This window comes from Fomitiporia mediterranea (assembly GCF_000271605.1).
Source record: "Fomitiporia mediterranea MF3/22 unplaced genomic scaffold FOMMEscaffold_4, whole genome shotgun sequence".
In the NCBI taxonomy this organism is placed as follows: Eukaryota; Fungi; Basidiomycota; class Agaricomycetes; order Hymenochaetales; family Hymenochaetaceae; genus Fomitiporia; species Fomitiporia mediterranea.
Genome location: NW_006760389.1, coordinates 2,523,423 through 2,538,785, shown reverse-complemented (window position 1 = coordinate 2,538,785; position 15,363 = coordinate 2,523,423). Strand labels below are relative to the sequence as shown.

Here is a 15,363-nt window from a genome sequence, read left to right as displayed (position 1 = left end):
CAGAATGAATAATGGAAGTCAACACAACACATGATTAAACTTTAAATAAATAATAATTCTACTACAAAACAAATACTCATACTTGGCAAATAATATTAATATAATAATCCAATTAACTTAACAAAGTTTAATATGGAAATAAATAAAATACAGACAATTATCATATCATATAACAAAATAATTCATTAATCCAGACTATAGTTCATGGATAAAAGTGATGAATAACAAAAATAATACTTTAGAACATACATAAAACAATAAATAATATATCCATACAATAATACAAATATAATTGCAATATAATTCATAACTACAACCAAATAGTATACAGATAATAACCATATAAACAAGTATGGAGCACATATATATAAATAAATAAAACTATTAAATTGATTCTTGTACAAATGATTAATTTGCCCTTACTACACAAATACAAGTGTGAACAGTATTATAATATTATGAAATACATCAGATAGATACTAATAAGTATATCTATACAATGATTCAAATAAAATAAATAAAACCAATGTATAAAATGTTTTACCTAGCAAACCAATTAACAAATAAAACATCAAACAAATACTACAATTGTACACAGTACTAGATTAACTAAAGTATGCTAGGAGACAATTATAGTAAACATAATCCAATATATTACTTATATATGGATTGTGTTACAATGTACTATTCTTTACAAAAGAAAAAGTAAAGAACAATAGCTATAATATTTATAAATATTCATGACATTATGATTGTAACAATTCATAATAATATTATAATAAATAATACAAATGCATGTTAGTAATGATTTACAACAGATAATTATGTTGACTATTGAATAAATAATGTGACAGATTACATAGTTACTCAGGATGTGTTAGAAACAATTTACTACAGAATGTAATATTAATAAATTAATATATAAATATAAACAATAGTACAAAGCAATACAAACAGATGATGCATTCATAATATAATACCTATATGATGTACCTAGACACATAGCAAGCTGCCTGTAGCCAGATATAACATCTATGTAACAAATATATGTTAGTATAAAACCTTATTGATTTTAGAATGAAGCAATCTGGCAAAAACAAATATTGTTATTAATATTACAATATACAATCAATGTAAAGTTTTAATCCAAAGACACAAATAAGCTATTACTGAATGCTTAACACATAGACAAACATAGACAAATGCAGACAGTAATGATTAAAGAAGGATATTATTACAATACTGAATATACATTTTACTAGTGTGATTCATTAGTTTTACAGCAAAGTAAAAGGAAATTACTAGTAATACTCAAACAAACTTAATAACAAACAATACAATCAAATAACAAACAATAAAACAAAACAAGCAATTGTATTTATGATTTAAATATACACATATATATACCTACACATGCTAATAAGATTCTGCAGGTCTCTAAAGCATTTACAAATTATTTAATAATATTTACAAATGATCTATTATAATAACAATACTGTTATTGAACAGTATACTATGAACAAACAAACTAATTGAATATACTTAATTAATATAACATTAGACAAACTTAACACAAAGTAGATAACATTCAGAATGGACAGTACACAGAACAGACAGTACATTACTACAATACTAATAATATTATTATTAACTACATCAAGTTATAAACATATTACACAAACAAACAATTATACAATACAGTTATAATGATTAAACTATCTATACATACTGTAAGCAAACATTTTACAAGTCTACTAGACCTAGTAAGAGTTTGAAGGAGAGTGTTAAGATGAGACTACACAAGAGTATGTCTCAGATAATATAAACTACATTACAAACAATAACAAGTAATGATAGAATACATTCTATTATACATTCTACATCTGAGACATACTTATATAGTATATATAGACTAACTAATTAACAGACAATAAAGTAACCCCCTCCTAACAAAAACACTACAAATAGCTTTTTTTAAGGTGTTAAAGAGTCATTTTAAAGAAAATTCTACTATTTATTATAGAGTCATTTTCAGGGTTGTAGAAACTGGTCCATATTAAAGTAAACTATATATGATCTATTTACTTATGTAATTAAGTTACCCACAATACCCACATACCTTCAGAGGCAAGACTATGTAGGTATGTGGTTATCCTTGTAGTTAACTATATAAGGATAACTATATTGTAAGTAACTACAAGTTAACTGTCCAACACTACTACAATTGCTACAGTCTGAGTATACAAAGTCAGGTGATTCTGGGAAATATACTCTACAACCTGAAGAGGACATTGTGGGTGGAAGGAGCTACTTTAAGTTTAGGTGAATGAAAGGAAGTCTTGTTTGTAAGGAAACAGTACAGTACTATACTTCAAGTTATTATCTACTACACAACTGTGTTTGGATCAAGGATGACAAATGCTTCCAAGTGCTTCCAATCTGATGCTCTTAAGATCAAGGTCCACATGGTTCAGATAATAGTACATCAAAACACATAGTATCTGTCAGACAGGCTTAATATTTGCTACTGAAAGCTGTACTTCAAGTACAACCATCTAAAAGTAGAGTAAATTAGAATACTTTAAAAGCTAGTAAGTATAGGTACAACTCAGAAAGTCAAATCTTACTAGTAAAGTTACTGTCTGACAAATATAGCCATATTAAGAAAATCCAAAATTGTGAAGAAGGTTAAGGACAGACATACAGTCATATATATTATAGTACACACTAATTTATGAGAAACAACAAGTGATTTCCATAGTCTAGAAATACTTATGAACTAAGCAAAGATTGGAAGAAAAACTATTGAATCTGATGTTGGAATAGTTAAGTGTTTCCTGTCTTTAAGATGATTTCAAATCCAAGGCAGGCAAAATCTAACCAACAAATAGCAACTGTGGATCCAACAGGTATGAGAATTTGATCTTGGTCCATTACTGCTTGGAAAGTCCACAAGATTTGGTCGAGCTAAAAAGTCTTCAAAGCTGTGTAAGAAAAGCTAGAGGGACTACATGTTACAACAAAATGTTATGTTTCTTCAAAAGAACTCACTGAAAATTGTTTATATTGTTTACACAATGTCGGATTTCAGACTAAGATTCTGACATGACTGTACTTTTGCTCTACACGCGTTCGCCGCCTTCGATAAATCTGGACTGTCTGGCTGTGTAAACCCGAAATTCTGCAATAGTTAAATTCGACGAGATTCGAAAGCTATCACCACCTTCGAGCCTTTCTCCTGCAGCTTTTTTTAAATGTAGTAGCATGCGGCTCCCAAGAAGAGAAATCATGCTTGCACTTCCCAAGATGTAAAAGAGTGAGAGAAATGAAGATCGCTGTACCAGTTCCACAACTATGTTTGGAACAATATTCGCAATACTGCAAATCATAACCCTGTCAAATATTTGAGCATGTGTATTTTAAGAGGGGGGGGGAGGGGGAGAGACAAATACTCACAATACAAAATATGCAACTTGATCGTAAATAATTGTCTTCAATAAGCTTAACCCACGAAAACCCAGAGACTTCCTAATTTCCATAGCCTTATATAGACCAAGGCACAACAAGATAGTCTCATAGCATAATGGAGCAGACCTAAAGACAGTGAGTGTGTATGCAATTATTGAGAAGATCAGTGCTAACCAATAAACTGATCTTGCCCAAACAACAGGATTATTATCGACACAGACTTTCAACCCGTTATAGGCAAAGGCAGTGACAGCTATACTCCACGTGATAAGTGTCTTTGAAAAGGAAAGTATGAACTGTACTTGCAGTTTGCCTTTGATATCCCATAAACCAGATTGGCAAGACTTATTGTAGCATTTAAACCGTATAGAATCCGAATAGACATGACTATCTTTCTATGCGGGGTTTCTGTGGTTTATCGGTATTTGGTATCCGTCTTGGGTTCGAGGTATCATTAGGTCTTACCAAAAGAATATACGGCGCGGATCCTCAGATACAGAATGTCTGTGGAATTCATTCAACGAAATATGCAAAGAGTGAAAGTGAAACTGACAGTCCATGCAAAGGATTATTATCCAATCTAATAATAATGTCATTACAGAATCCAACTTTGCATAATAAGTACGTACCCGATATGGAGCCTCCCCAGTCATAGAACTTGCCTATTTTGCACATTAGTCGAGAGAGAATTATTACAGCCTAATTCACCTCATACATCTTTACAACACAAATTTAGCAAATTCAGTTCGAAGCATATTTAAATAAACGACGAACATAAATGTATTGGCAGTGGTTGACAGATCTTGTAAAGTAGGTTGTGGAAAGGAAGGTAATAAGTTTATGTAGCGATTTGCAAGATGATAACTGACGATATTGGCTCAATATACTCCCCAGAAGCGCGGAGTAGCGTATCTGTACCTTAGTTAATGTCATGCCACTTGAAAGTGAATAAATCATGTCTTACAAAGAAAAAGGCTAAATTGGTTGGACTGAGTGATCTAGACTTGATAACATGCACCTGTTAATACAGTTTCAGTTGAAGGAGCACAAGGACTTACCCAAAAATATTCGACCTGTTGTGAGTCACACAATGAGTTCAGCAACCAAATGTGATATTAGAGAATCGCACCTCCTCTCCCATTGTAATAACTACATATATGGATCAGTGTACAGGTTCAAAAGCTGTCAGTGTAGAACACCTAACTAATGTCGTAGATCAAAACCGCGAGTACCGCAATCTGGGTGTACTGAGTTAGTTCGATTTGTGAGACAAATTCCACAGCCTGGCTAGGATCCAAAGAGGACATTGCGAGGCGAGTAAGGAGAACACTGTTTAGGGCCAAGGTGAAAGTGGAGAGGAGTCTCTGCAGTATATCAGTGCTGCAACTTGGCTTATTACCCACCTTTCTAACTGAGTTTGAACCAAGGACCACAAATGATACAAGGTCATCCTGATTTGATGCCATTAAGAACAAGGCGCACACGCTTCAGACGATGGAACAAGTTCTACTGGTATCGTAACAAAAATGCGAACGCCGGTTCACAATATACATCAATCCCCGAAACTCAAATTAGATGAGAACGCACCGCATCCGCCATATGGACTCTGATATTTACCGTTGAAAGCTATGGCTCTCCTAGCATCAAGCACAACCATCTCAACTGTCGAAACATGTCAGATTTGGGGTAATTGATGAAAGATGAATGGAAGAAAGGAAGTTATACTACTGCGTACAACCGGCCGGCGAAACACCATCGTTGATCATGCGTGATGTGATCATTTAGCATTGTCGTAAAGATTAGTCTCGACGATCGAACGAACAGAGGTAATTTCTTCGTTGCGACTTTCAAGCCACCGCGACAGAGATAAAAATACCGAATCAAAGCGTCTCGAAATCATCTCAATACCTGTTCAATCTTCGAGAGGCAGAGTTGTCAGAGACCTTGATAAGACTTCATATCTAGCGTCGTAATGGCCAGCGGTAAGAAGGTTAGACGACAAAATTAATCTGCACTGCATATGAGCAGGTACATAATACATAATGGAGAAGGACAACACTGACCTCATCTCAGTCAGATGGTGTGAGGCTGAGGTGGCACAAAGCAAAATGAAACATGTCGTTTGAAGGATCAACAACTACCTATTTGGGATAATGATCGCATAGCATACATGTATGTAGAAAACAAGGCGAAAGGGAAATGACCTCAGCTACATAACGCATACAAGGCCAACAGAAGTTGGCTCTGTTGTCTTCAATCGAGCTAGTCGATATAAACTCCACGAACAAAGGAGAAGTACATACATACATGGGATGTTAAATGCTAAACGAACGTAGGCATAGTACAGTATCAAACACCCTATGTGCATACAAGTCGTAATAATCCACCATATCAAAGAGAGAGAAAATACTACAAATATCTAATAAAAAGACAGGAGCTGCCAGGTGACACTGAGGTAAAAAAAGACAGGACGGGAGGCATGATAGAGGTAGGAGTGATGCATTTGCAAACATGGGGTAAGAATCGACAAGAGCGAACCGCGGTAAAGGACAGATAGACCCGAGAGGCAGGGAGCCAATTAATCAGAAAAAAAGAGTGACAGAAAAGCAATACGAAAACCCATCTAAAGTAATACCATTTTTCAATTGCGCGATTCCGAGGTGAAGGAGAAGAGAGAATTATCAAGCCATGCGCAATCCAAAAAATGTTCGCATATTAATTATTATTTTCCTTTTCCGAGAGTTGGTTTGATTTGAAGTATTCGATTTGGCCTGGTTCGTTTTCTGGTGTCGCGAAGAAACCAAGAAGAAAAATGAGTTTTCGTTTCCGAAGAAGGGTTAGAATTTCCCCATAACGAGGACACGATAAAGCGCATTGGCATCTTCATAGTTGGCATGTGCGAGCGCAAAGTGAGCCATCTCCGCCGACTCAACGTCCGAGCTCGGATCGATGAGACCGAGCTTGATCAGCGAGTTATAGAACCGGCACAACTGAAAGTTTCGGGGTCAGCGGGGGATATTAAAGAGCGAAGTAGAAGAGCAGTAGAAGAACGGACATTCTGAACGCCTTTCGCAGCGCGATCGTCGCTGATCAGACCTTCCCTTGCCTCCAACTCCGACCGTTCGACCCAAGCTATTGCATTAAGAACAAACGACCCAAGGACTTCCGTGCGCGTTAGGTCGGCAATAGTCGTTGTTGGGATGCCGTTGATCTGCTGCCTGTCTTCTCTGCTATCGTCGAGATTATCGGCGATAGGAACGATTGTCGGATCGCGTAGCAGACGGCCTAGAATGTCAAAGGAGGGTAACGTGGGTGGCAATTGACGAAGGATATCGAATACATCGGCACGTGTGAACGAAGAGCCGGACGGAGAATCCCGTGAAGTATTAAGAAGGGCGACGATGAGGGGATGCCCTAGTGCCGGGTTGAGAGCAAGAAGCGGTGGCAGAGAATGTAATGGAACGAGTGTATGCGGTGCGAAGTGCGGTAGGGTAAGCACGACTACCTATTGAACAACGAAGATAATATCAGCACGGGGACAGAAGTCACTAGCAAAATGAATGAATCCAGCGCGGCTGTTAGGCGGATCCGAGTCGAAACTGAGAAAGTTTGCTGTGGTTGCCATCCACTTACTCTTTGCTCTGACAATGTCAAGACCCGCTGACATGCGGCAAGCAGGAGGCGCATTCCATGTTCCAAAAACTCAAATTTAGAGTCATCACCTGGTGGCAAAGGAGATGCCCGTATTTCATTCGCACCCTCAATTGGAGTACGTGCTGCAGAAGGTGCTGGAGAAGCACCTGCTGTCCCAGACTGTATTAGCGTACGCTTATCACCTGAAACTCTGATGCAGGTAGTTTGAATAAGTAAAAATAAATCCTAGGTTTATCCAAAACTTACTGTCCTGGCGCTTCATCATCGTCTAAGGTAAGCGCATCGTCAATAGTAAGTTGAGCGGCACGGAGCTTAGGAGGAAGAGGCGACTGTGCCAAGGTTGCAGGCGAATACGGTCCAAGCTAAAAGTTCAGAAGCTCATATTCAGTACTCGGTTAGAACACGATAAAGAGAAGTAGATGGACTGACGTCGTTTCCATCTCCCTTTAGGATCTTCCAGAGGACCCAGACGAGCTGCTCATTCTCACTAACGCCACCGCGCTCAGTCTCAGCACGCGACACATCTCGCTCGCGAACAAATACTTCCGCAAACGCACTCCGAAACGGATTTATCGCTATCGGATGGGTCGCATACATGTAGTACAAAATGTATGCAGCCAGTATACGGCGTGTTGTCTAGTCAGAATGGGTGAAGTTACAGAGCGTAGCAGCATGTAAAAAACACGTTAGCCACCGCGCACACACGTCTCAGTTACGACACGAGCACAGAAACCTCTCGCCGTGCTGAAACGGGACGGTCCACACATACCTCGGCTTGACCAGATAAGAGAGGCAACAGCACATCTAGTGCGATGCCAAAGCGTGCTGCAGGTTGCACCAGCTGGGCAAATGCCTGTGCGGCAGCTGAACACGGAATGCCGTGTGCACGGGCAAGCAGGTGCGCCACAGAAGCGCGGACAGGGTCACCTGTCGGTGTCGGAGACGCTGTATGCATTGGCGATGGACGATATCCAGCCGTCTGCATCGTGGTCGGAGCGAAAGAAGAGGAGCGATGGCCTACGCGCTGAGCGCAATAGAGAGACCTGCTAACGCACATGCCGGTCGGATTGCGGCCCACTCTTTTCCCTATTTGGCCATGTTTGTCGCGCCGCAGGGAATATTATAATTAATTATCTTTAATAACAACCTCTACACAATCTTATTCAAGGCCTGACAATCTGCATTTCTTACAGGGTGTATCATGTCTTTCCCTCTGTCTCAGCACTCTACCAGGATGACGATTCAGATGAAGGCAGTAATTCTTCCGCCACGTCGATCAGATCTCGCTTATCACTCTGATCCTGAATACAATTTGATAATACAAGTCAATCTACAATTTTACGATCCATGCAAGCAACAAAGTACGTATGATTATGAAGTACTATGTCTGATAAAAACGGTGGTTGAAGCGTGAAGAGAGTACGGTATCGTAAGCGGATGGAACGTGGTTCATGGAGGTATCGCTGACATGAAAGAAAGACTCGCCAAAGTATACATATTCTAAGGACGGAAAGTCTGCGCAATAATGAATCAGTCACGCAAAATCTTCAACCGTGTCCTTACGGATCAATAATGGCCAGAGTGCGATAAATACGTCTGTGCATGGCACTGCGCGAACATTGAATGTGCAATTCGTTAACGAGACAGGATGCCGTGAATATAAAAAAGCAAGCTGCTTGATGCGATCAGATAAAGGGGATCGTTACGAAGAGAAATGATTTGAATGAAGCCGTAGGTTGCTGCGACAATGCTTGATGTGATATGAAGAATGAGATATAGATGCTGTTGCGGGTCCAGTATGCGTGCAGAGTCCAAAACGTGCGGTAAGGAGCAAAAAAAAATCAAAGGACAATGAAGCGATGAGATGTTACCGCCGTGTATCGGGTAGCCGAGAGATTCCAGAGTTACGGGTCGCGTAAATGCTAAATCTTGAGTTCCTTGAACCCACGTACGTCGACACGCCCGCTTCCGTTCTTTTCCCACTCTTCAGAAGCAGTCGAGTCGGGCTTAGGCGTACTAGTGCCTGACGTAGATTTCCTGAACTTTCCACCTGGTACGATAATCTTTCCAGCGCTCGCTTTTGCTCGGTTTGCTGCTGAAGCAGAAGACCCACGGGCCGAACGTGCTTTCGGTAGTCCCAATCTCTTCCGTTCTCGCTTTGTTAAAGGCTTCGTAGGAGTCACAGGAGACGGAGGAACGACTACCATGGACGGCGGAGGCGTAGCAGCTGGTGAGGACGAGCCGGAACTCGACTCTCCTGATGAAAGGAGTTCAGGTGTATCGGCGTCAGGATCAATCTCTGTATCCATCTTCGACTTCAATCCTAAGTTCCGGGCCGGTCGATGCGGTGAATTTCGTCGCGACCGCTTCGCCTCTCCCTGTGAATCTTCTGCCGCTTCATCCACTCCATCGTAGGCACGCTTGGGCGAACGATTACTGCGGAGAATTGATGCAAAGTTCTGCATTGACTCAGGCGGGCAGTTATATCCTGGAACAGGAGGGACAGATAGCGCGGAACCTGATGTTGATGCTTCGGATGATGGAGATGGCGATGGAGAACGAGAAACAGGAAGTGGGATCGTTTCAGGTGGATCTTGGGATTCGCCCAACTCTTCGGCAACTTCATCTTCATCATCTTCGTCCTCATCATCTTCAACCGGGGAACTCTCTATCGAACTTGACGAGGATTGGGGAGAGAGTGCAGTGATCTCCGGTCTATTCGCCAGAGACGCTTGTGCTGTTGTAACGGGCTTCTCCACAGCATAAGGAATACCAGTGTGAGGTCCTGTCAAGTTTCGAACGGATGAAAAGTGCTCCCAGTCATGATAACTAGGAAGGCAAATTGGTGGGAAAAATAAATTTTACAGCAAACAAGCGATGATGTAAGTTTTGACACTTACGCCACGTAGACTGGTCCTAATGACGAGGAATCGTTCTCCTCGTCACTGTCAACATCATCTTGCACGATTCGTGCCGCATGTTTAGCCCTGGCCATCCTTTCTCGCTTTTTCTCACGTCGTGCCCGCCTTGCGTCACGTTCACTTAGTGCTGCCGGTGGTGACGGAGGCTGCTCACTAAGCGGAGACGTCGCAATCGTGGGAGATAGGTCAGCCCCTGACGTCCACTCGATAACGTAGACAAGTCCAGGCTGGATGACCTTGACGTCCCGGCGCTTCAGGTGGGCAAAGGCAGTGAGCTCCAAATGTCCACCATAAGTACCTGAATAAAAGTCATTCATGAGAGGAGACGTTTGAAAAAACAAGTCTGAGATGAGCAAATAGCAGATGAGATTAATTAGCAATTGGCATACCTGGCTGTCGCATACACCTGAGGTGCACGTCCAACCCACGCTCGTCATCAACGAAGGGCGCATAGCGAGACTTGTGTGCCTCCATCCAGTCACAGATCTCCTGTCGAAGCTTAAGATGCTGCGAGGGCGATCCATAATATTGGTCGGCGAGTGCGCGGAAGAGACAATTGCCGTCCCCGAGCGTGGGCGCGGGGTACAAGCCAAGCGCGCGCAGCTGATCGTTCAAGAGCTGCGTGTTCTGAATCGGATCGGAAACCAGCTACACACACAACAAAATAATTTTAATCTCATTGTCAGATAGCGCAGAAAATGACCGGGTAGATATACTACTGACTGCTGCACCCCTGTTCTGCCTTGTGCTCTTGCGGGCTGGAGTCGTGGCACATCGTGGTTAGGAGGGTGAGTACTGTACGTATGCGACCGCGATAAACACATCGCCACTCACTCTGTCTCAAGGATGGCGCCGTATGGCGCGGGTGTTTCTTCGCCATTGTGTTAAGTAGGGGAGTAGGATGGGTGCTTTGCTGCCTCGAGGCCTCGTTTGCGGAGGCTGATGAGGCAGAGGCAAAGGGGCTTCAAAGACGCTTCCTTCCAAATAAGTAAATTGCTGATGTCAGATCAAATAACACAAGGACAGTCGGGTAAGGGCAGTAATTTAGGCTACAATAATACCAGCAGGAAAAGAGCATTGGCCTTAGCAAAAATATCTCAATGCACGGTCAGCGAATGAAGTGTAGGGCAGCAAGACCTTTACAAGGTCGTCGCCTCTTAACCGATACACCAGATTCTGCTCTACAAGGTGCTGCGCATAATTCCGCCACGCAAGCGCACCCTTGCTTACGGTCCGAAACTCCTGCTCAGGCACATCAACATTAGATGAACGATATCCATACTTCCCCCTCTCCAGTGTACTCATGCTGCCCACGACAAACAACGCACGTTTGGCACGCGTCAATCCGACATTAAGCCGTCGTCGGTCCGCAAGGAATCCAATGTGTCCGAATTGATTGTTTCGAACTGTCGAGAAAATAATGGCTTGCTTCTCTCGGCCCTCAAATCCATCTACAGTCTTCACTTCGATGTTCGGGACCTCTAACGCCCGATCTCCTAGATGAGCCTTGAAGTGATCGCGAACCTCATCATCCTTCTTCAGCAATCGGGTTAGAAGATTCATTTGTGACTTGTACGGTGCGATGACGCCTATATCTTCTCCGAGAAGGTCCTATCATGACTTTTGAGGCGAAGTCACAAAAAATCTAAAGTAAAGCACTTACTGGGTTCAATCGCAGAAGATCTTCAACGATACTGCAGATGATGTATCCCTCCGTCCAGTTTACTCGACTTCTGCTCTTCGTTGCCTCGGGACCCTCATGATCGATAAAGATAACAGAAGGACGATGCCCAGTCTCAGGATGAGCAACGAGATGCGAAGACGAAAGTGGCATCAGCGAAGGGATAACCTCCCCAGCGTGAACTGTTCCATCCAAAAGCATGGTATCATAAAACTCCATGGAAGGGAACTTCGAGATGCCGGGATGCATACGATATTGCACGTCTAACATCACTGAAGGAACGTCTTGTTTCGTTTGTCGTCAGAGGCCAGCTTTCAGTATGGAAATACGCTATCTCACCTCCTTCGGATATTAACCGTTCAAAAAGACTAACATCTAGCTCGCCTTGTTGTGCGTCTCGACTCACTACAACAGGCGGAAGCTGCTTGTGATCCCCGATGAGCGCCAAGTGTTTGCACTATAAAAAGGCTTAGAAAAGTCCCAGAATAGACACAAAGTTCCACATACGCCTTTCATTAAAGGAATAAGAGATGCAGGTTCTGTTGACATGGATGCTTCGTCCAAGAAGACAACAGGAAAATCCATGGTCTGTAGATAATACGATGCTGACCTTATGCTAGTCGTGCAAATCTGTGCACATGTAACATTAGACACATTGCGGTAGCCAAGAACAATGAATTCAGATCTCACCACATCCGCTTTTGTACAAATATCATAGAAAATTGATTCCCGTAGTAAACGCGCCCGGGCTTTCAGAATGTACGATCGATAAGATTTTCTATCCATATCAAGTTTCATGTTTTCTAAGGGATAAAAAATAAGTAAAAGCACTTCAAATAGAACTGGCAATCCGAAACGTTTATACCTCGCTTCTCTATCCAATTAGTAGGTTTTTCATCTTCGAGGGCTTTTATATCCTTCCTAAGTTTACGTATCCTACTGTCTAATTCCTCGTATTCTTTAATGAGAGGGTCAAGTTCTGCCGCCTTCTTCGGATGTCCATCGAACTGTTCATCAAACATGTATTCCTGTAATTCAGGTTTTGCGCTTCCTTCGTTGCCAACACGGAGAGGTTTCAACCCGCCATTCGCAAAGCCTTCTAGCAGATTGTCGATTGCAACGTTCGTGAAGGTACACACAAGAATCGGGTGCGGAACTTCAAAGTGACCCTTCAAGAGCTTGACAGTCTCGACGATAGTTTTTGTCTTTCCTGTGCCAGGTGGACCTTGAATGAGACTGATTCGTTCACCAATCATCATCGCCATCGCTCGGATTTGGGACGCATTCAGGTGATTCAAAGGAGGGTCGCCCTCAACCACAACGGGATCAGGTTGTCGGTATCGTCTCGCCCAACTCTGAATCAACTGGTTTTCACTGAGTGCACCGCCTGCCTGATCGATCCTGCTGTCATGTTCAAGCTGGTCATGACTAAGATAATGCTGTTCCCCTGGATCTTGAAGGTGATGAGACTGTCGCTGTAGTTCTTTAGGCTCGGCGAACGACTTCAGCAAGACATCTCGAAGCCCTGTGCCTTCAAGCCGGTACATTTTGTTGTCCGACAAATTTTGTGGATCCTTCTCAATCATTTCTGGATCTTTCGCAAGCTTGTTTATAGCATCGTACATTCGCTGAAATGCGATGTTCGATGTGCCAAGGTCCAATCTTTATTGGACTAGTGTCAAATTCCATCAGGTCAAGGTTGAAGAATAGCTCACCTCCAGAAGTCCTTTGGAAGATCATCAAATGTTTCGTCGAAGGCAAGGTCAATCTGTTCGGGTTTTACCTTGACTACGCTCCCCCTTCGCGGTTCGTCCTTCAAAGGATCCAGTCGAGAAACAAATACTTGCGAGCCATATCTACTCCAAAAGTTAACTTCAAATAGGATGAGGATAGTTGCTTAACATACGTGAAAACATGCGGCGGCAAGCTGACGCCAGGGCTCAATCTGAATCCAGCGACAGAGCGATCATCCTTCGACTTAAGAAGCCAAAAGCCCTTGAGATCCGTCATACAATATCCCTCCTCTTTCAATCGCCGCAGCGACCATGTCGATAGACGACGTTTGATGACTTCTTCTTCCGCTTCTTGCTCCGCATGAATTAAAGGTTCAAACCTGTGCCTGTCCGTCAGAAAATGAAGTAAAGCAACTACAAATAGTCGTTCCTACCGTGATTTATAGGCTTGAATCTGCTTCAAGAACCGGCCGGCTTGCATTGGCCCTGATTTGTATGATTCTCTCAATTTGAATTCAGGAGCTGGATCGTCTGCCTTTACCGTTCGAGAACGTGCTCGTGTCCTCCAGTCATATCTCGTCGGGACTTCCTCCTGGATGAATGGGGTTTTCTTCAGCTCTTGTTGAAGAAGCCATTCCCTTTGCGCCCGAGTGAGCTTGCGTGGTTTTAACGCAGCAGCTGTCGACTGTGCCCGTGCATTTGTGCAAGATCGACCTCCGATAAACGCACGAAGACGTAAGGCAACGGCTTGTTTGCCTTTGGAACCAGTCTTTGGTCTTCTGGATACCAGATATGCAAAAGAACTCCCTGCATGGGAGGAGTGCAGCGCCAGCTTGACAGAACGTAGAGGGAAAGGAACGAAGGAAGTTGTGATTCACAAAATGGTTTACCTGCAGGTCAATACTTTTTTCATGGTGACAGGATCACGTGTGAAACACGGAAAGCCGATGTGACGCGTCGCGTGGCATAGAACTGTACTCTATATTGGCTGTATTGCTTGAGCACTGCAGCGTAAATTGATTCATAGTAAGCCAGATTGACAGATTGTGCACAAAAATAAGGTAGCGCCTCGTCCCGTGGATGAAAGTGTAGAACAAAGAGCTGGTGAAATGAAAGAGTCCATTACTCACAGCACGTGATCTCAGATCTCACTCCTTCCAAGTCCTTTCAACGTAACGCGTCTCTCGACTCTCACTACTAGAACTAGAACTCGAGATCCACCACGCCTTAGCCGCTAAGATTCGGCATGCACGGTTCTTGCTCTTAATGAAATCAGTAACCATTGTTAGCTATATTGCTTTAGAGGAACGACAACCAACGGGATCCCGAACCTTGCTCGTAGCCTTCTAATGTGAACTCTCGTCTCCCGGCTTCGCCTCGCAGGATTTTACGGCACATCCTTCAAAGCGCTTAGGGCGGAAGTCTTGCAATAGTATGACGGCAACCCCGGAGGTGATACCATATGGTTTCCTTGTGGTTCCGCGATAAGCCAATGGTTTCTTGCCTGTACCACACGTTCCCCGATACATAGGAAAAACAAAACATGCAATAGACTCAATTCAGCGAATATGCCAAGAAAATAACAAATTAAAAGTCCAAAGGAGCGGTGAGAATACTGCTGCCTCAGCTACCGTTCTAAACTGTGATTCTATCTGATAGTAAGCCATTATCGCGCATAAACCGGATAATTTCTCAGCTAAATCCGCCGTGAATAACATTTTCATATAGACAGTCGTGAGAGGGATGTACTGTATATCGGTGCGTTTACGTTCGGGTCGTATAGCACACCATAAGTCTGTCCCATCGATTCAGTTCCCAAAAGGCAGTCTAAAATGCTGACAAGGCACCCAAGAGTCTTGGCAAAAACCACATGCATACACTCGCATTAACAGCTATCTCAAAATAT

General features: G+C 42.6%; 4 protein-coding genes across 4 annotated transcripts; all 4 read right to left on the bottom strand.

The window, feature by feature from the left end:
* Positions 1-3,122: 3,122 nt before the first annotated feature.
* Positions 3,123-5,541, bottom strand: FOMMEDRAFT_145679 (uncharacterized protein; the record flags this gene model as incomplete). Its single annotated transcript, XM_007264748.1, has 15 exons — positions 5,532-5,541; positions 5,056-5,477; positions 4,673-4,977; positions 4,598-4,617; positions 4,527-4,541; positions 4,433-4,471; positions 4,338-4,380; positions 4,243-4,270; positions 4,098-4,132; positions 4,022-4,048; positions 3,934-3,972; positions 3,775-3,876; positions 3,643-3,721; positions 3,457-3,594; positions 3,123-3,393 (listed from the first exon to the last, which is right to left on the bottom strand). The coding sequence occupies exons 3-15, from the start codon at positions 4,932-4,934 to the stop codon at positions 3,123-3,125; spliced, it is 1,098 nt and encodes a 365-aa protein (XP_007264810.1). The 5' UTR covers positions 4,935-4,977; positions 5,056-5,477; positions 5,532-5,541.
* A 273-nt stretch (positions 5,542-5,814) lies between these two features.
* On the bottom strand, positions 5,815-8,197 carry FOMMEDRAFT_120314 (uncharacterized protein). The gene is made up of 6 exons (XM_007264747.1): positions 7,892-8,197; positions 7,552-7,758; positions 7,369-7,484; positions 7,102-7,312; positions 6,524-6,973; positions 5,815-6,458 (listed from the first exon to the last, which is right to left on the bottom strand). The coding sequence occupies exons 1-6, from the start codon at positions 8,177-8,179 to the stop codon at positions 6,306-6,308; spliced, it is 1,425 nt and encodes a 474-aa protein (XP_007264809.1). The 5' UTR covers positions 8,180-8,197; the 3' UTR covers positions 5,815-6,305.
* A 327-nt stretch (positions 8,198-8,524) lies between these two features.
* On the bottom strand, positions 8,525-10,929 carry FOMMEDRAFT_166730 (cysteine proteinase). Its single transcript, XM_007264746.1, has 5 exons — positions 10,878-10,929; positions 10,767-10,801; positions 10,433-10,691; positions 10,023-10,341; positions 8,525-9,951 (listed from the first exon to the last, which is right to left on the bottom strand). The coding sequence occupies exons 1-5, from the start codon at positions 10,921-10,923 to the stop codon at positions 9,045-9,047; spliced, it is 1,566 nt and encodes a 521-aa protein (XP_007264808.1). The 5' UTR covers positions 10,924-10,929; the 3' UTR covers positions 8,525-9,044.
* A 106-nt stretch (positions 10,930-11,035) lies between these two features.
* Positions 11,036-14,041, bottom strand: FOMMEDRAFT_139633 (P-loop containing nucleoside triphosphate hydrolase protein). The gene is made up of 9 exons (XM_007264745.1): positions 13,892-14,041; positions 13,631-13,837; positions 13,440-13,580; positions 12,590-13,386; positions 12,415-12,527; positions 12,232-12,354; positions 12,064-12,181; positions 11,707-12,008; positions 11,036-11,654 (listed from the first exon to the last, which is right to left on the bottom strand). The coding sequence occupies exons 1-9, from the start codon at positions 13,936-13,938 to the stop codon at positions 11,127-11,129; spliced, it is 2,376 nt and encodes a 791-aa protein (XP_007264807.1). The 5' UTR covers positions 13,939-14,041; the 3' UTR covers positions 11,036-11,126.
* Positions 14,042-15,363: the final 1,322 nt, after the last annotated feature.